Here is a 20,778-nt window from a genome sequence, read left to right on the forward strand (position 1 = left end):
GGTTGAATCCTGAACCTTGGGGCTTGAACTGATGTTGATATTGGGATTGTTTCCCTGGAGCAGGTGTGAAACCATAGGATGAATTCTGAGACTAGGTACTCTTAGGTTGTCCTGTGAAAGGAGTAGACCTAGCATAACTCCCTATTGGTCCTCCATGTGATGGTTGGAACCTCTGTTGTTGTTGTGGGCAATCTTTCTTCTTATGACCATGTTGGCCACAACTGAAATACCCATACGGCCCAATTCGAGTCTTTCCTGAAGATCCGCTACTATTGCTACCCCCACTAAGTTGTTGTCCTTGGGATAACCATCGCCCTTGGTTCTTCTTGTTCATTTTCCTATCATTTCCTCTTTCTCGGGCCGGATTCTTTCTTTTAATTCCTTCTTGATGAGCCTTAATCCATAAGGCTACTGTCACACACTCATTCAAATTTCAAAAGGTCATAGGGGCAAGTGGACCCAGTATTGAAGGGATTAAGCAACGAACGAACTGCTCAATCAAAAGAGGTTGATCGATCGTACTGACATAAGCATAGGAAAATAACTCTACAAACTTCATGTAGAATTCATTCACTCACATCCATCATTATCTTGTCATTATGTGCTCTCATTAACCTATCATTGATCTCAAGCAATCAAATGATCCAATCAAGTCCTCCTATGAGCTAGGTTAAAATGTTGTTCTTCGAAAACCCATCTCAGTTCCTCTCATTCTACTTAAGGCTTTCTACCAATCTGATGCGCTCTTTTCCAACTTGGACACATTAAAATTAACATGATACTCTTTAGGTGTTCCCATAATGTTTAAACTCTTTTTTATCTGCCTCGACCATCTTTCAGCCACCATGGAATCTTTTCCACCTTTAGACTCAGGAATTTGAGTCTAGTGGAAGATCTGGAAGTGATTGCTCTATCGGGCAGTTGGATCCATCTGTTGGGCAGGAATGCCTCTTAAAGCCTCAAGAATGGAATTCATAGGAAATGAAACTAGTGGAGAGGGAACCTCAGCCTCAGGGACATCATCTGCAGTTCTTCTCCTTGTTGTCCTTCCTTTTGGAGGCATTTTCTTTAGTTAGTAAATCAAAAGCTAACTAGTTAGTGAGGAATGGATGCTATCTATATACATACGCTTTTATAGATAAAAATACTTTATTTTAAAATAAATTTAATCTATTTAGTGACACACTCTGAGGTATTTAAACTCGGTGCTCTGATACCATTTTTCTGTCACGACCCGTGCCCTAGGCTGTGGCAAATTTGTAATATCAATAACTTGGGTGGTCAAATATCAAACTTTGACCCTTGTTGGAAAATATTCTTTATAAATGATTCTTTATTTTATATTAGATAGTACTATAATTATAAGTCAAAACAATGAAATAACTCCTATAATTATATATAAAAAATTAGTGATAAAACCAGGATCATTTATCATTATACATAGAACAATAATACCCCCACAGTTATGTAGTCACCAAACAGTCAAATTTAATAAGTCATAAAACACCCAAAATAATACTTAGCATCCACCATTCCTCATTCCTAACTCTTACATAGCTAATTTAGATATACAAAAAATTAGGTTCAAAATTAAATACATATATAATGCTCAAAAGATAGGACTATGGTACTAAACACATTGACTTCATCAATAATTCACATTATCCACAACCGCGTCACTAGGCTCCTGGAATGAGAGAGATATAGGGGGTAAGCTTATAAAGCCCAGTAGGAAAGCAACTAATATCATAGGACCAAAAAAGTTAAATAAAACCCCTGCATGGTTAGCTTTGAAAATAAAACATATATCATTATGTATAAACCAAAATAGAGAGAAACCACAAATAATCATAAGAGCATAGCTACAAGTGCACATTACATCGTCCACTAGATCTCTAGTTCCCGTTACCCACCATAGAAAAACCAACATCCTAAACCGGGTAGCCGGACCTGATAACCACCACAATGGGGAGGCTAAGAACACTTCCTGTATACAGATGCAAGGTCTTTACACCTACAGATGAGTGGACACACTACACCAAATGCCCATTACCATAACACATCATTATAATAGTATTTAAAAAGAGTTATTGTATATGTGTATATGTGAAAAATTTCAGGCGGCAAGTTAAAATAAAGTACCTCCAAATGACTTAAGTTTTTTCTACCTTTCCCGTACCCATTTCCCCTATACCCATTTCTTCAATCTTTCCCTTCTTGGTCTCTCTTGGTCTATCTCCCTCGTAGACCTATCTCTCTCCGTCTTTCCCGTAGACCCATCTCTCTCGGTCTCTCTCTTGGTCTCTCGGTCTTTCCCGTAGCTTGCTCTTGCAGGTCAGCCCTCTTCGATTAGTTCTTTTTTGTTTTGTTTTTGTTATTGCAGTGTGGGTTTTGTGTAGATTGTTGCTCTGTTTTATCGAACATTTGTGTAATATGCTTAAATTATATTCCAGTCAAGGGTTTCTCTGATTCAAGAAGTAGGTGATAGCTGTGATTTTATACATTTTTTCTAATCTGCATTTCTTCTGGCAATGAAGGTCACCGTTAGAGCCTCTTCCTCTCTTTGTACCAAGTTCTCCTTTGCTCTATCAATGGAGGAGCCTCTTCTATTCTGAGAAATACCTCAAACCCACCAGCTGTTTCACTCATTCTCAGGTACACAAATTAGGCACCTTTACTGTATTTTTTAACATTCTGTTTTCATGTAGCTTGATACTAGTGCTTCAGCAACAAACAATTTTTATTAGCTTTGATGCTTTAGTTTTTTAGGTTATTAAGCTTATGGAAGAGTTTTCTATCTTTTGAGTACGTATATGAGAGATAAAAATTATGTTTCTTGTTTTTTTAATATCCTCCGTGTTTACACCAAGCTCTGTTTAGTCAGTTTTTTTAGTTGTACATTTACTTTCTGATTTCATTTAGTTTGGTACTATTACTTCATGAATAACCAATTTCTAATAACATCAAAAGTTTGCTGTGAACTAGTAATGATTTCTTTTTATTTTCCCCCCAACATATGACTTAGTTATTAAGAGTTTGGGGTTTGGAATTTGGTGATTCATTAGAAAATTTGGAATATAACTAGGCAGGTAGTTTTTTAGCTGGTTTCAACTTATGGCTACATCTCTTTCTAGATTCATTAATAATTGAGTCTTGTAGGATAGACTTGTTACGATATTGTTAGTTGATTGTTATAATTTACATGGGTGTTAGTAAGATTTTGTATTTTCTTTTTCTTATCTGTGAATTGTATCCAGATTTATTCATAGGAGGCATGGGGCTGGAGTGATTTGATCTTTTTTGTCTTTTTTTAGATAAGTTTTAGATATGTGTTTCAATAATTCTATTATGTTGAGCCAGCAAGAACACTTCTTTTTGCTTTCCTTTAGGTGGTTTTTTCTTCTTTTTATCTTTTTCCCTTTTATTTATTTGAGGAAGTTGAAATTTAATGGTGCTATATTAGTCTTTAGTTTTTTCAACTGTTTTGGTACTATAAACTAACATGTTTTATTGTTTGAGGTTTCAAATGCTCTGATTTGAATTTGAACAGAAATTACTATTAAAAGTTATGAAAAATAGGAACTCAAGTGGAGAAAAATGATAAGAACTTGTTTATGAAAAATAGGAAAACACTTCTACTGTTAATTGTTGTTTTTGCAATGATAAGAACTTGTTGTAAGAAAAACCAGCAACCAATTACTCAATTCAACTAATGAACAAAATAGTTAACAAAATAGCATAAGGTGAGAGCAGTAATCTAAAATGAAAATTTTCACCACTTCCATTGCATCACATTCATCTTATAAAACCGCTATGCCTGCAGCAACAGCAAAGTGCAAACCTTCTCGTAAAGCAATTGTAGGACAGTTTTCCAGCTTCCTTCCCTAAACCAATCAAAATCCCTCCAAAAAAAATTATGGCTAATTCTAGGCTTACTTGATAAATCCCTCAAACTACACATAATCTCCAAAAAGTTGGGAGTGTATTTTCAGTGCATGAACCACCATCTTCACCACATATCAAAAACCAGCTTAACTTCAACAATGATTTGCATTTGGAAATCTCTATCCCATAGGAATAAACTTTGTAATTCTAAGTAAAAGTTTGTAAATTTCTTTTTTGGCAATATATATACCATATTGATTAGTGCCTTTTTTTATTAAGCAAATAATGACATATACTACATATGAGATGACTTCAAAATAGGGCATAAGGAAACAAAACAAAGTTAAAAACTCAAAAGTAGACATTTACAATTAGTCATCAAATACTATTAATCTTATCATGGAGCAAAATGAAATGGCATGGCCATACCATCTCTTGAAAGTTCATTGTGTTAATTGGTATGAGAAAACAATCAGAAAGTGATTAACCACAAAGCTTATACAAGAGATTATGTAGTTGTTTTCAATTCCCATTCTGTACTTTTAGAAAGTGATTAAGAACACTTTTATAGAGATTAAAACAGAGAAAAAAAATGAAAACGAAGAAAAGGAGTGACTTTTTCACTCGTTTATACCAAGAAGCTTATCATAATCTTCTACCGGTATATCACTGTCAATTAATTCTGCCAATATTTCTCCTATGGATGGACCTGGGTTTTCGTCTGGTACTGGTCTTGGTCTTGGCCTTGGGCCTCTTGGCAAAAATGAGGTACCAATGTCTTGTGCGAAACTCCCTACAATGATCTGAGACATTTATATAAATATATATATTTAGTTTCATTATTAGTTCAACAAGTATTGTGAAAAATTCCAAGTTTTTTAATTTTCAAAAACAAAAACAAAATTCATCTGAAAAAATGTCACCTTAATAGGTGTAGCAGCTACTAGTATCTGTGCAACTCCACCAAAAACCTTGCCAGTTTCTGAATGAGCCAATAAAACATTCAACGATGTTCCTATGCCAAAATTTTCAGAACTATGATCTTCATCAAGCACTACTGTCCAAGACAGAGATAGAATCTTAAACAGACCCTGCAAGAAAACAAAATTAATTCTATTGTGATTAAATAAACATTAAAACAAATTTTGATATAAAAAAGCAATTTTTTCATTGATTTCTTGAATCAAGAAAGGGAGTAGGAACCGTGCCAGAAATCCTCTAACTTCGTCATAGTCAGCACAAATGTCTACCATAGATACTGAGCCATTAGCAGAAAGAATAGTCAATAATGACTTTGTTGGATGACTCAGAGCAAAACCTCTCATTCTGCTCACAACTTCCTGAAAATAACAAAACAAATTAAATCATTAATATCCCAAATTTATTAAAACAAAGACTTCATATTACAAATATATATATATATTAAAAAAAATAAAAAAAATTCATTACCTCACCCTCGTTTAGAGTTATGAAATGAGGAGTGAAATTGCTTTCATATGAGTAAACAGATAAAGAATCTAGTGACAAAACCAGACTTTGAAGGGTGTATAAATTGACTTTGAAGTCTTAATCTTTGCTCCTGTTGTGAATATTTTTTGTTTAAATTTTTCTCTATGTATATTCTGTTTAAGACTTTGATTTATGCAGTGTCTTCATTAAATGACTTTTTTTTTTATTTAACTTTTCAACTCTCATGTATTTTTATAATAATTCTATAGAAATAGTAATTTCTTTAATTGACCTTAAGTTTTGATATTTTCCCACTTTGAATTTGAACCCTTCTTGTGTTCTTTTTTGTGTGCATGAACTTGACAGTTCTGGCCCATTTCTAAATAGGTCCATTATTTCAATACATGAACTTGACAGAGTTGGTTAATTTTTCATAATAACTTTGGTCAATAAACTGGACTTTTTTTAGTTATGTGGTTTATTTATGTTGCTTTATTCCAATTTCAGTTAAAGCCAAAATCTTTCAGGGTTGCTTGAGGAAGTACTAGCTATATTGTTTGTGGGCATTCTTGCTTGGCCATATCAAGCAATCTGACCTCCTCCCAAGATAGTGCTAAGCATAAACTTGTCTTTGTCCCTGGATTTGATCGTCGCAAGCATGACACATTAGCCAAACACCTGTCTTCGGTACTTGTCTTCATCTCTCTTTTATTCTATACCTATGTTTAATCTTTTGTGAATATTTGAAGAGTTCATTTTCGTATGTCTGATGGAATATATATATATGTTATATACATAAAAATATATTGTTTACCAAATCATTAGTAAACTTTCTCATTTCACTCTATGTATGATTTATGGTGTATTTAGGACAAGAAAAGAGAATTTCCATTGTTAGTAAATGAGACTATTTAGCATAAGATAAGAAAATGACAACTCAACAAATATTTATGCAACACAATCCGATCTATGCTGAATTATTGGGTTACATTTTGACCAAACTTTTAATTATTTTTTAATAAACTCACTTAAGCATTACGATTAAGAGAATGAAATCTCAAGTTACCCACTATGGAAATGAATATTAAATATCTTACTCAGCAACTACTACATAACCTCAGAAAAAGAACTAGGCTAGTAGATATATGCTGTCAAAAGCTGAATATTTTTTCCATTTGAATTTACTTATCCTCATCTTAATAACGACTCTGTACTTTTGTCCAACTTTTATTTTTGGTTGTTTGAGCTTGCTTGCCATGTTGTTTAGTTTGTTAGCTATTGTGTTCTGTGGCCTTTTCAGTTTGGTTTCTCATGTTCTTTTTATTTCAGACATTGTATTGTTAATTATTTTGTCAGCATATGATTCTTTTATGATGCTTTTTCTCCTTGGTAAGTCTGACATTTTATTTTAAAAAATAAATAAATTTTGTTCATGGCATATTGAAGATACAATTCCAAGTTTCAGTGTAATAAAAATCATAATATCAGGAAATAGTACAGTGGAGAATAGTTAGTTTAGTTAAAAGCAGTTGGTTAAGACCAGTTTAGTTGTGTTAAAGTCAGGAGACTCTTGATTACATATTGCACAACTTGTTAATTACTTGGATATTAAAACTTATCTGATTCTAATTGGCTCTGGCATTACTATATAATAAAATGGTTGAGTTTCATTTTACTGTGTAATCCTGTTCATTCCTACATTTTAAAGAGAATACTTGATTTTCCAACATTTTAAAGTTAAATCTTCAAGCCAGATGTTAAAGCAATCTACCACAAGTGACCATATCAGGCTTATTTTCACTCTCAATGAATTATGAGAAGAACAAAATAGAATCAGTCTGGACATAAAAGTTAGGATATGCCCCAAATGACATTTTTTTAGCTAGCATGATATATATAAATAACTCTACTAAATATCACAGAATTCACAATATTACCACTATTTTAAATATAATATTTGTCAAACATGTACTGTTATAGAAACTTCAGCATTTTTCTCGCTTTAGTATATATGTGACTCTCTATTGCTTTAGAAGTTGGACCGCACATGCACACTCAAAGTGTAAAAAATCTGTAGTCTGACATTAACTTCTTCTTCCTCAGCTGCCTCTACTCCTCTCTTCAGAGCTAAATAATACACGCCTAAAGGAATCAAACTAAGGTGACCCTTTGTGTTGTATTTATTATGACCTGAACTAATAACTCGTTTTCAGCTTCTACTCTAACCAGTTTCATGTAAGAGACTGATTTGTTGGTATCATACAGGTCTTTTCTGTAATCTCTATTAGTTTATCATACATGCTTGTTTAATATCTATTGACAAATTTTAATTTTGTATTAATCTTTTAGGTATTGATTATATTCTTTAGGTTGGGGATCGAATTGGCAAGGAGCATTGCAAAGGTAATTTGCAAGAGGTACGGAATTTGTTCTTTTAACTCTTATTATTAATATCTTAAAAATGTTAGAGGAGTTTGAATATCTTAAATATTCATCCATAGAGAAGTAGGTTCTGAGATTAAAATTGTGTGCTGCGGTGATAACGGAAGGTTGAAAACTTGTGTGTATTAGAGAAGTAGGTTCTGGAAAATTTGTTTGTGTGCTGCGGTGATATAAGGAAGAAAACTTATTGTGTGTTGTTTGAATTTTTTGACTTGGTATTGATAGATGGTTAGGTAAGCTTTTATATGTATAGATTAGATTTTTCATTATATCTATAGATTAAATTTTTCATTTAGTCATATTGTTTTCATTATTTCCATATGTATAGATTAGATTTAATTGCCACAACCCAAGCTAAAATCTTGTCTTTGATCCAAACCCAATTTGTTAGTGGCTACCATTTTAGAATCTGATTTTTAAATTAAAAACAACACTAGAATCTCTTGAACTAGAGACTATTAAGAGAGGTGACACCCTTTTATGCACACTTAACAAAAGTAAGTTAAGAAAACAGAAGTAACAAGACCTTTTATTTGGTAACTGATTTCAACAAGCTTCCTTCAAAGTGTTCAATTCTAATGATCTTGCACAAATAGTTCCACTCTTAGAGTCTCAGTATACATAAAGCCTGTCAAAACAAAGTGAGCCATATTAACCATAATAAACCATACACATTAACACCATTTTGCAATAGAAAAAAATTGGGCTAAGTTCAATTTATAATTTATCATGTGTAATTATTTTAAGAATTCTGTTACTCCTCTTATTGTACGAGGTGATTGTTTGATTCATCCACAACTACTGAATTAATGCACATTCCATAAATAAATGAGTGATGGTCTGCAACACACACACCTAGAGATAAATCAAATCATATCGAATTTCACTGATACTTAATCCACTAATCTAATCAATGAAAGTAAAACTCAACATTTCAAACTTCCTCTCTACAATTCTAAAACTCACGGAAATCTTACTTCCCAAATTCCCTTCTACAACTAATACATCAATGACTCATAGCTGGTAAATTATCTCTATTAATTTTTTAAAGCTTAACACTAAATCCATTAAACCAGATTACTTATTTCGGTTATTTTAGGTTAATTTATAAAGTACAAACTCTTACATTATAGAATGCTTAAAATCACTTCTTTCATGTTGTGGAAATTATCTGTGTAAATACATAAGAATTTAAAAAAAAATACTCTCATTGATACAAATAATGAAGGCTTATAATTTCGCAAACATGCTTAGATATACATCTCTGTGTGTATATATACATCCATGATTTGAATGGCCAACACTTTATGAATTTAATAATTGTTCTACTTTATATCATTGGAATTTGATAACAAATATATATTTTAGAAGAAGTGGGCAATACGAACAACTATCTCTCTCCAGATGTGGTCTAAGCATACCATTGCGGCTCCACACTTCTCCTCACAAAGAGGAGGTCTCGAGTTCGAATCCCCTCTCCCCCCCAATGTAAAAAAAAAAAAAAAAAAACTCTCTCCAGATAACGAGTGAAAGAAAAATACATAGAAATACATAAAATTCAAGCAATGTGATTTAAAAGTGTGAACACAAACTTTAAATTGTAATCACACCTAATGGTCTGTGCTACATCATTATCTGAAATTGTATTGTTTGACTCAAGAGCTTCCTTCAAAGTGTTAGCTTCCCAGAGCCATTTATAACTCAAATCTAATGGTCTTGCTAGTTTTTTGAGAAGAATAGGATTCATAAACAGTCTAAGCACAAATCATTCCAGCCTCAGATTCTCAGTATACATAATACAGTCTGTCAAAACAAAGTGAGCAATGAATAAGAATATCAACCATAACAAACCATAGACAGTAAAAGAACATTATAATTCTGTTAAGAGGTGATAATTATCTGATTGAGATAATATTGCTCAAATTAAAAGACAAACTATACATATACCAAAACCCTTTTCTTTAAAAAAGTAAAATGTTTACATGTGTTGAAGTTTTAATGAAAAAATCACACCTACTTTTGAAAATATAGGCACTCTAAAGTCTAAAATATTTTGATATATGTAGAAGAAAAGCAACAAAAATATCTTAAGATTTAAAGAAACTCTCAATTAATTAAAGAATATACATTGGTTAATTAAAGTGTGGTGAAGCTGGATCAAAACAAAATACAGAGAATTAAATTTACAAATTATACATACTTGAAGATCAAATACCTCAATTAATCAATCGGAGTAGCTTTTTGGATGGTAAATGCAAGCTCAAAAAATTAATTACATTGGCAATATGTTTCCATGTCTATATATATAAATCCTATAGCTTGCTATATATTTCTTTTTTGATAATCAATCAAAATTCTTAAGAGTTTTCCTCTCTAAACTCCTGCAAAACCAAGTCACAGCCCTGTTCGACAAAAAGGAACGATATCTTTGCAATTAGCAAACTAACATAGAAACCAAAACAAGATAAATAAAATAAAAATTCAGTACTTACAGTCTTTCAAGTTTGGTCCAGTTCCCAATAAGTCCAGGTATGCTTCCTGATATTCTGTTCCCATCTATCCTACTGCAAACCATAAATAATGATGAGAAATATTTGTTCCCTTCTCAAGTTTATGAAGTGTTGCAATGTAATCGATGTAGTACAAAGATGGGCCTGTCTCCTTGTCATAACCAGCCATAAGAACGTTCACAGTGTAGGGATTCTGAAAGAAAATAAAATAAAATGCAGTTAAACGAGTTATCTATTGGTTTCACTGGCCAAATTCAAAATGCAGCTAGATGAAACTAATTAGCTTCAATCTTTCTATTGAAGAGTTATCCCTTCCAATTTGGGTGGCTAGACGTTGAACTTATGATCCTATGACCATTAAAACAAATATTCTCTTACCATAAAATAATCAACAAAGTCTTATAAAAGACAAAAGATAATAAAATAACATAAAATACTAAAAGACTAAAATAACCTTAAGATAATAACTCTAACAGTTTATACACAAATATTCCACATAATTGCATGTCACTCATGTCCTCCCCACCATAACATGTGCAAAAGAAAAAATGGTGTCTGCAATTGTAATGTGATTATCAAATTAAAATGTGGAGTTGGAATGTCACTGTAATAATTAATAATTAAGCATGAAAGGCAACGGTACTTCCTTATCATGTCACAAAGTCCAAAAGGATCTGCTTAAGCACAAGTCTCATTCTCAGATTACATAGATAAAACACAACTACATTAAAACTTCATATGAAATCCACGCTCACTTCAGTCATCAATTAAGACTATATTTTGTAATCTGAAGCTAACAAAATTGGAAGGTCCTATCATTGAACTGAAAATATGAAGCAGTTTCAGCAATTAAAGATATACAAACAGAAATTTTTTTTTCTTTTTTCTTATGGGGCGTTCTGTGCCATATGATGTTATGTACAAGAACAAAATTTCAGCCCCATTGCTTGGAGCTTTCACTTCATATAGAAGAGGTTGGATTGTGCTCAGAATGATAGTTCATCTGGTAGTTCTTGAAATTTTCCTGATAGAAAGCTCTTGTACTTTTGTTGAAAATCACTGGCTGAAATGAAGTACCCAATAATGACTTCAGTCATAATTATTATACTCTAAGAGAAAACAGCCATTAGAAAATAAGGTCACCTTTTGTTTGTAGCATATTTTCCCTTCTTATATATATTTCCTTTTATTCTAGGTTGTATTTATCAAGAGAGGCCGCCTTATCAATAATCAAAACATAGCAAATGTAACTCTCTTATTTGGACAGGTTTCAAAGTTAGACTGAAACCAAATAAACATACCAAATGAAAATTGCATTAAGAAACAATTGCAATTGAGAAGTGTTGTAAATTGATTGGTAAAAAATTAAAGACAAGGCACATAACAAACAGGTGTATTTTCGTGGTTCTTGTTTAAAGAACTAATAAAATAGAGAGGATAACTCCAAAAAAATTATAATTTTAATCTCATATAATGGCATGGAAGCCAGCTACTAATATATTCAAGAAAAATTATTTATTTGCTATAATTTTTCTTGAATATATTACACATTTTTATTTTTATATATAGGACTAAGTTAAATGTACTCGATTAAGATTTATAGAGGAGTTTCAACTCAAAACTAATTCACAATAAACAGAGTAATATATAGTCTAACATTTATTTGATGTAAGACACTTTGTTTATAGTTTTATCTAGCATAAAGTTTTGTTGCATGCTTTGTTGATATTTGTCATTTGCATAAGCTTTAAAATTAATTATACCAACCACCCAATGAGGGATGAAAACTTTTGGGTGATAATCATGGACAAGTTTAAGATAGTTCACTCAAAGTGGAAGGAACTGTAGTGATATACTGATATGCATGATCTAATTTGAAGAGATTAAAAAAAAAAATCTCCTTGTTGTTTTCTAACAATTTCTCTTTCAACAATTCCACCCGAATAAACCTAGAAAGATGCACCAAAACTCAATTAGGCAGCAAATAATCTTTAAGTAGGGACAGAAAATATTTCTTACAAAAGCACCATTGAAAGAAAAAATACAAGGTTAACACTGTGAATCAAGTCCAGTAATTAAAGCTTTAAACTTCAATAACCCAAATATACTGAAATTCAACCAAGGCATGTTTTCTTTTAAAAGCATGTGTGTGAATGACCTTGTCATGACCCTGATATTACAACCGCAAATAATGTGATTGTCTTGTCTAACAGTTGTTAAACCCAGACAAAAAACAAGATTTTAGTAAGAGAACAACATCAAATACAAATTCATTGGAGATGGATAAAAGTTGGATCCATCTTAACACGTTAGTAACCAAAATCATATAGTTTATTTTGGATATAAGTTTAAGTGTTAGTGCTTGATTATTGACGTATGCTCTAAAATTGTAGAGCAATGGTGGAATATGAGCAAAAAGCTAGAGAGTTTGTTGAGACAGCCATGAAGAATCTTGGATTTCCAGCCAAGATTTTTTGTCCATGCAACAAATGTCACAATCTAAGACATCAACTTTGAAACGAAGTTCTCGAACACTTAGTTTTGTGGGGCATGGACCAATCTTACAAAATATGGTTTCATCATGGGGAAGATCTAGTCCAACGCAGCACGACAAACACAAGTTTTGAATATGATTTATTTCGGGCAGCAGGAGTATTTTCAAGTAACGCCAATGATTTTGGTGACGATAACAATGATGCTTCTTTTTAGAGTTTATTAGTGGATGCTAAATCTCCATTGTATGAAGGTTGTTCAAAGTATACAAAAATTTCGTCTATCGTTGGGCTGTATAATCTAAAAACAAAGCATGGAATCTCAGATGTTGGCTTTAGTGAGATGTTGGAGATGATCAAAGAAATGTTGCCGGAAGATAATCTCCTACTGACATCAATGTATGCAGTTAAAAAGTTTCTAAAGATGTTTGATCTGAGCTATAAGCATATCCATGCTTGTGTCAACGATTGTTGTTTGTATACAAAAGAGAATGTTGATGCCCAAGTATGTCCCACTTGTCAATATCCAAGATGGAAGCAAAATGAACAGACAAAAGAGATTCTACAAGGGTAGCCTGTAAAGGCATTGAGATATTTTCTTATTATACCAAGGTTTCAAAGGATGTTTAGAAAAGAAGAGACGACTTTAAGCTTAAAATGGCATTCAACCAATAAAAGAACAGACGGGAAAATGCGGCACCCGGTAGATTCAGAGGCTTGGGATGCAGTTTATGAGAGATGGCCAGATTTTCAACTTGAACCTAACAACCTTCGATTAGGACTTGCTGCTGATGGGATCAATCCTTACAAAAATATGAGTTCTACGTATAGTTGTTGGCCTATAATGCTCATTGTATATAACTGCCACCTGTGTTGTGCATGAAGGATGAATTTACTTTTCTATCTATGTTGATTCCTGGACCTAAACAACCTGGGAATGACATAGATGTTTACTTAGAGCCCTTAATTGATGGGTTACTTGAATTATGGAATGGTGTTTACACATATGATATTTCTACAAAGAAGTTTTTTAATTTAAGGGCCATATTGCTATGGACCATAAATGATTTTCCAGCTTATGGAAACTTAGCTGGATGTGCGACTAAAGGAAAGTATGGTTGTCCTATTTGTGGTGAGCACTCAAATGTTGTTTGGTTGAAGCATAGCAAAAAGATGTCATTTTGCAATCATATTCAATTTCTACCACAAGAACATCGTTACAGAAAGAAGAAATATACAACAGCTAGGGCAAGGGAAAGAGCACCACAATGTCCAATTATATTGACAGGTGTTGAAGTAGCTGAGCAGTTAAGCAAAGAGACTAATGACTTTGGAAAGGGAAAAAAGAGGAGTCGTGGTATAGACACAGAACAAATCTGGAAGAAGCATTCTATTTTTTTTAGGCTGCCTTATTGGGAAATATTAGTTGTTTGTCATAACCTTGATGTTATGCATGTTGAAAAGAATGATTGTGAAAGCATACTTAACACATTGCTCGATTGCAAAGGAAAATCTAAAGATCACTACTGTTGACCGCGTTTTTGGCCAACGACATGAGAACGTCAAAAACGATAAAACCTTCAAGAGAAATAAAATGACACAAACGGTTTTGAACAGAAAATAAATAATACACACAATTTATATAGTGGTTCAGCCCCAATATGTTGGTGATAGCTTAATCCACTTAGAGTTGTGATTATAGATCTGTACTCAAGATCAGATGAACTGAGCCAACTGAGTTTCTTCAGTACAGATTGCAAGAATATAAGAATTTTTTCAGATACAAGCACTTTCTCTCTCTAGAAAACTCAGACCCGAAATTTCCCAAAAGTCTCCAAAGAAGATGAACTTTCTAATCCCATAAGCCATATATTTATAGGCTTAGGATCATACATCTGATATCCCCTAGAATCGGGATATTTTATTATTCTTATTATATTTAAATTACAAAAATATTCAAAATGTAACAGAACACCAAATTTGTGGGAAGAATGAGAGATTCCCGCATGTGCCAAGACTGGTTCTTGTTGAAGCCGTTTATGAGAATCTTGACTTAGTCCTCCTCTATCTGGTCGACCCATATCTCTTTCAAGCTGGTCGAGCACACCTCTACTGGATAGTCACGCACTTCGCTGGTAGGATATGCACTTGCTGGTAGGACATGCACTTGCTGGTAGGACATGCACATGCTGGTCAGACATACACTCTGGTCTAGCATGCCATGTCTCTCATCTAACATGGCACTCTGGTCTAGTATGCCATGTCTTTACTTGGACAATCATGCACTTGCTGGTAGGACATGCTAGTGCTGGTCGGACACATGCATGCTGGACATATTCAAGTGGTAGGATATGCAAGTGCTGGTCGGACACATGCATGTTGGACATATGCAAGTGGTAGGACATGCAAGTGCTAGTCGGACACATGCATGCTGGACATATGCATACGGACCAGGCCTCTGTCTCTCCTCGGACGCCTGGTGTCTAATCGGACACACCCCTAGCCCAAGTACACGCCTACTTGGATGCATGCGGCTGGCCATGCATCTCCTCGGGCCTAAGGTGTCCGACTGGACACGCTCAACTTGGTACCATGCCAGTCATGGTCCGTTCGGGCCGACCCACGCCTCTTCGCGGACACAAGGCATGCACCCTCCTCCTTCTCCTCGGATGCCTCTCCTCGAGCATAGAGTGTCCGACCGGACACTTGGATTGCTTCTCGGACGTATGGTGTCCGACCGGACACGCATCGGGCTCCTCGGGTGCACTTGGCTCGGACATGCCAGTGCTGGACAGCAAAGTCACTCCTGATCGGATGCAACTTACCCGGTCGGTCATGACACCTCTCAAGCAGTCAAAACTCTTCATTGATGTACTGGGCCACTCCTAAGCCAGATCACCCCAACCATTCCTTGCCACGTCATCGATCTCCAATTATTGGGGATAACAACTACAACTCGAGATTAGATTTGACAGAGATGGGCATTATGCCTCATCTCCATCCGTATGAAGAAAATGGTGTTACTCGTCTTCCTGCTGCAGCTTATACTCTATCAAAATCTGATAAGAAGTTTCTTTGTGAGAGGCTATTTGACTTGAAATTTCCTTATGGATATAGCTCTAACATTAGAAACTGTGTAGATGTGGAGAAATAGAAGCTGACAAGACTTAAGTCTCATGATTGTCATGTGATTATGCAACAACTATTGCCTATTGCTATAAGGGGTTTAATGGAAGAAGGTTGTAGAGAGACAATTCTTCGGCTCTCTAAGTTTTTCCATGGATTGTGTCAACGTGTGGATGATAAGGAGGAAATTATAAAATTGGAACTAGAAGCCTTTGAAATTCTTTGTCAACTAGAAGAATATTTCCCTCCTTTCTTTGATCCAATGATTCACTTGGTTGTTCATTTAGCACGAGAAGTTAGACTTTATGGTCCGGTGCAATTTCGATGGATGTACCATTTTGAGAGATATATGAAAGTATTGAAAGGATTTGTAGCAAACTATGCATGGCCAGAAGGATGTATTGCAAATCGCTATCTTGCTGTTGAATGTGTACGCTTTTGTGAAACATTTTTAAAAGCAAAATGATAATCAAGATAGTACATTACTAGAAGAAAATCCACTATCAGCAGCAGAGTGCTTTGAGCTTGACCAATTGAACTTGGCAGTAGCGCATCGGTATGTGTTGTTTAACTCAGATATTGTAGAACCATTTCTCAATGTCCATATGGATGAGCTGAAAGAAAGACACTCAAATCTGAATAACAATCACACTTTGTTGTGGAATCGACATTCTGAAGGGTTCTCGTTATGGTTTTATGAAAATGTTGTATTCTATTGCCAAGATAAAAGTTTAAGTTTTGTTTTAGTATACAAATTTCTTACAAGTATATTTTTATTTTCAGATTTCTAACATGAACAAAGTAGATGACATGTTAGCTTAATTGGTTGAAGGTCCAAGTCACGGTGTCACTTCCTACAAAGGGTACATGATTAATGGAATTCGATTCCATAAAAAAAAACTGAAAAAACAACTCAAAACAACGGTGTATACTTGGAAGCACATGACAGTGGGCAATTGAATGATAAAGAAGAGTATTTTGGTGTTATCAAGGATATAATTATGCTTGATTATCGTACTTTTAAGGTGCCATTGTTTTGGTGCGATTAGGCGAATATTCGAATGGGTGTTAAGAAGTCAGAGTTCTATACGCTTGTAAATTTTAATTTAGGACAAGCTCAATCCATTAGGGATCCATTTGTATTAGCTTCACAAGTGAAAAAAGCTCTTTATGCAAGGGTGAATGAGTCGAGTAATTGGTATATAGCTTTAAAAGATTCAAATAGAGGGTGTTTTGGACTTGAATCCAATGAAGAAAATTGAGTTTCCTGTTGTCTCTTATGTACTTTGAATGAAACAAATCTGCTTACACATTTTGTATGTAATTTTGGTTTATTATTACTCTTTTGTTGAATGAAACAAATGTGGTTTTATTACTCTCTACGGTGAACTTTATGATTTTATTTTAATTTGAATGAAATAATTCTGGTTTTATGGTTTTGGTGTATGTTTATTACTCTTTGGTGATCCGCATTTCTGATTTATATACTATGTTATCTTTCTTTTTATATTGCAGCAATTTCAACTTGAAAAATGAGTACATTACGAAGATCTCCGAAAAAACACCTTCGTCCAGGTGCTTTATGCAATCTTGTGGCCAAAAAGTGAAAAGCATCATTGAAGACTCAAGCTGATTGTGACGATATGTTGCTTGGAATCCCTGTTTTAAAGAAAAAGAGTGCTCTTCGTAGGTTTTCTGCATCTGTTAGAGTTGTAATTGATTCACCACCTGCTCTTAGTACTAGAGCAGCAACTCGTTGTATGATCTATGATACAGAGCTAGATCCAAATGATGATGTGGAAGACATGGAGATGTCACTTGGAAGTTCAAAAACTAAACGATCTCTTAATTGTGAAGAAGATAAGGTAGTTGATAGTGTTTTTGAAAAGGGAGTAAGGGAGGAACATGAAGAGATAGCTGATGAGGAAAGGGTTGGTGTAGAATTTGAAGGGGCTGTTGCACAATGTGAAGAAATGCCTGATGCAGAATGTGCAGAAGTGGCTGAGATAGAACTTGAACAACCTCTTAGAAAATCTGTTAGATTACAAAAAATAACTGATGAGGCAAATCAAACTGAGATTGAAGAAATACCTCAAGATGTAGATGCGAATGTAATGAACTTAGCCAAGAAGACAAGGGGGAAAACTCTATTGGCAAATCTTACCAAGAGGAACAATGACTTAAGGATAATAAATTAGAATGAAAAAGGGAAACCAGTTGGTACTAACTCAGTGCAATTTTCTTCTTTTGTGGGCGCTCTTGTGCGAGAGGTTGTTCCTTACACTATTTCAGATTGGAGAAAAGTTTCACCAATGATGAGAGATGTTCTTTGGGCATCTATTCAGGTAGAATTACAAGTTTTATGAGTGTATTTTATATATATATATATATCCAGCTCTACATTTAAACATATAATATGTTATTCTATATTCTATTGTAGGCACAATATGACTTACATGATGATTGGCAAAAAAAGATGTGCTTTGAAATGATGGCAGAACTATGGAGAGCTGGGAAATCTAGACTTGTAAAGGATATTATCAATGCAAAAAATGAGAGTGAACGACTAGCCTTAAAGCTGGATTGCATAAAAAGTGATGTAGAATGGAGAGCATTTGTTGCCAAAAAAATTAGTAAAGAACATTTGGTAAGAAATATGATGTAAGAAGTGATGTTGCTGCCTCTTTTATCTCTGTTGGTGTTAAATTAAATATAGTTATGCCTTTTTTACTTATTTATTAAATAGGATATAAGGGCCAAATGCCAAGAGAGAAGAAAGAAAGTTGTTCCACACACCTTAAGTCGAAGAGGATATGCTCAAACAATTGATGATATGGTAATAATTAAGTTTTATACTGTTTGTATTTTTTCCTCCATTATTGTAGTCTCTATTTTATAATCTCTATTGATGTATTGTGTAGAAGAAAGAAAATGAGGATGGTAAAATATCTAGAATCGATGCTTTTCGGAGAGCCCATACCAAGAAGAATGGTGAACCTGTAAACCCAACGACATCTGATATTTTTTTGAGTATTAGTCATTTAATTTTTGTGAATTTTTACTTATTTTCCATAATGCATACATTAGTTCTACTAATTTATATGCCGGGTTCATTGAATGAGATTCTCCTTGAAGACCCAAAATCTGGAACTACAGACAACGCTGATGAGGATGCCTTGACAAAATTGTTTGGTAACCCAAAATCTGGTCGTTTAATCGGACAAGGAAGAGGCGTAGCAAGGTCAAAACTAACTGTTGTTAATATGTGTAATAGCAAGATCTCCAAGTTAGAAGAAGAGCAACATAATATGAAGCTCGAAATGACTGAAATGATGAATCTACTTAAAGAACACTTGGTGGTATTTCTATCTTGCACTTATAAATCTTAGTTTTCTTTTCTTCCAATGAAACTTATCTTGATTTTATATTTAGGTTGGTGGTAAAGTGACACCAAGCGAAGGACAGTCTCGCAATGTACCGCAGTCAAACAATATTCAGTCCCCTAAGGTAAATTATAAATGTTGTTATTGTTTTAAATTTTCATTTTAGAAGAACAATTACAGAAACTAATATATTGTCTTTAAAATAAATTTGGTAGAGTATTGCACTAGAAAAAATACATAACTTTACAGAAGGGAAGAATGCTTGCTAATTGCTTGACTGGGCAGATGCAATTGTTGCTGAAGGTCGTTAGGATTCTAGTGATCCAAAGATAACTGTACATGGAAAGCCTCTTGGACCAGACTTTATGCGAGTATGGGTTGATGTTGCTATTGTACCAGAATCTTACTTATTTCATCCTAATCATGTGCGATGCTTACAATACAAGAAGCAGTTGGTTCCACAGTTGCATGGCCTTCTAAAAAAGTTATTCCAAGAGGTATATTTTCATACTCAAAAAATAACTAATGTCTTATAATTTAGTGTTTGGTTTCTTTGTTTGCTTTGGTGTAGTTGTGAATCCATTATTTTGTATGTGGTGTCCTTTCTTCGATATAATTTCCATAGCATTTTTCTTGAAGTAATTTGTGATGCTAGAGAATAACAATAAAATATTTCTTTGTTTATTTTGCAGATATGACAAGCGAAGTATAAAAGGATACTTAAGACTCCTTGAAAGTAGTAACTTTGTTTATTTCTTAGTTGAAAGTAGTAACTTTTAGACTCCTTGAATACTTAAAGAATATTTTGTTGTTGATGAAAGTGTTGAATGTTTTAGACTAAATTATGGATTGTTAATTAAATGTAGAATTTTCTTACTTTTTGTTATTTGAAAATCAAGTTCATTTGATGATGCTAGTATATATTAGAAAGCTAATTTTAATTATATAAAAAAAATTAAAATATAATAGAATAAATTAGTGTTATATAAATAAAATATATAATGAGAATTTAAATATATCTAAATATAACAATAATACGAAAATTGAGTTATAATATATATTACAATAACACTTTTTATGCAAAGAATTATGTTATGCAAACTTCATTATATAACACAAATAATGTGTTATACTAAAGTGTAGTATAACACAAAAAAAGTGTTATACAAAAGTGTAGTATAACACAAAAAAAGTGTTATATAATCGACTATAAATAACATAATTCAACACTTATTTATATATTAAAATAACATATAAATTGAGTTATCGTTGACAGTACAATAACACATCTGTATAACATTGATAAAGTGTTATGTAAAGTACCTGACCTACGATAACATAATCGGTCTTAACACATCAGAAAGTGTTATCGTAGGTTTTGATAACACATTTTCGGTGTTATTAAATGCATTTTTTCTTGTAGTGACACCTGATCTACCTATGATGACACAGAGACTAGGTCGTGAAACAACATCATGCACAAATCATGAT

General features: G+C 33.5%; 1 protein-coding gene across 12 annotated transcripts; it reads left to right on the forward strand.

Moving 5' to 3' along the window:
• Window positions 1-2,170: 2,170 nt before the first annotated feature.
• Window positions 2,171-20,163, forward strand: LOC133798352 (uncharacterized). Of its 12 annotated transcripts, XM_062236605.1 has the most exons (13): window positions 2,172-2,334; window positions 2,538-2,655; window positions 5,842-6,021; window positions 7,438-7,495; window positions 7,684-7,751; window positions 17,420-18,249; window positions 18,345-18,551; window positions 18,651-18,740; window positions 18,826-18,903; window positions 19,027-19,263; window positions 19,337-19,411; window positions 19,503-19,784; window positions 19,980-20,163. In XM_062236605.1, the coding sequence occupies exons 6-12, from the start codon at window positions 18,217-18,219 to the stop codon at window positions 19,554-19,556; spliced, it is 774 nt and encodes a 257-aa protein (XP_062092589.1). In that variant the 5' UTR covers window positions 2,172-2,334; window positions 2,538-2,655; window positions 5,842-6,021; window positions 7,438-7,495; window positions 7,684-7,751; window positions 17,420-18,216; the 3' UTR covers window positions 19,557-19,784; window positions 19,980-20,163. The 12 variants fall into 12 exon arrangements, with proteins under 12 accessions (XP_062092584.1, XP_062092589.1, XP_062092578.1 ...); XM_062236600.1 differs by having other exon boundaries at window positions 2,171-2,334; window positions 7,704-7,737; window positions 18,826-19,263; XM_062236594.1 differs by having other exon boundaries at window positions 18,826-19,263.
• The last annotated feature ends 615 nt before the right edge of the window (window positions 20,164-20,778 follow it).

This window comes from Humulus lupulus, chromosome 8 (assembly GCF_963169125.1).
Source record: "Humulus lupulus chromosome 8, drHumLupu1.1, whole genome shotgun sequence".
NCBI lineage: Eukaryota > Viridiplantae > Streptophyta > Magnoliopsida > Rosales > Cannabaceae > Humulus > Humulus lupulus.

What these genes read in the sequence shown, in the direction of transcription:
- LOC133798352 (XM_062236600.1), top strand. Translation starts at nt 18,217, where the DNA reads ATGATGAGAGATGTTCTTTGGGCATCTATTCAG. An exon ending in TACTTAAAGAACACTTGGTG is followed by an intron (nt 19,264 to 19,336) that starts GTATTTCTATCT and finishes TTTTATATTTAG; the next exon opens with GTTGGTGGTAAAGTGACACC. An exon ending in ACAATATTCAGTCCCCTAAG is followed by an intron (nt 19,412 to 19,502) that starts GTAAATTATAAA and finishes TAAATTTGGTAG; the next exon opens with AGTATTGCACTAGAAAAAAT.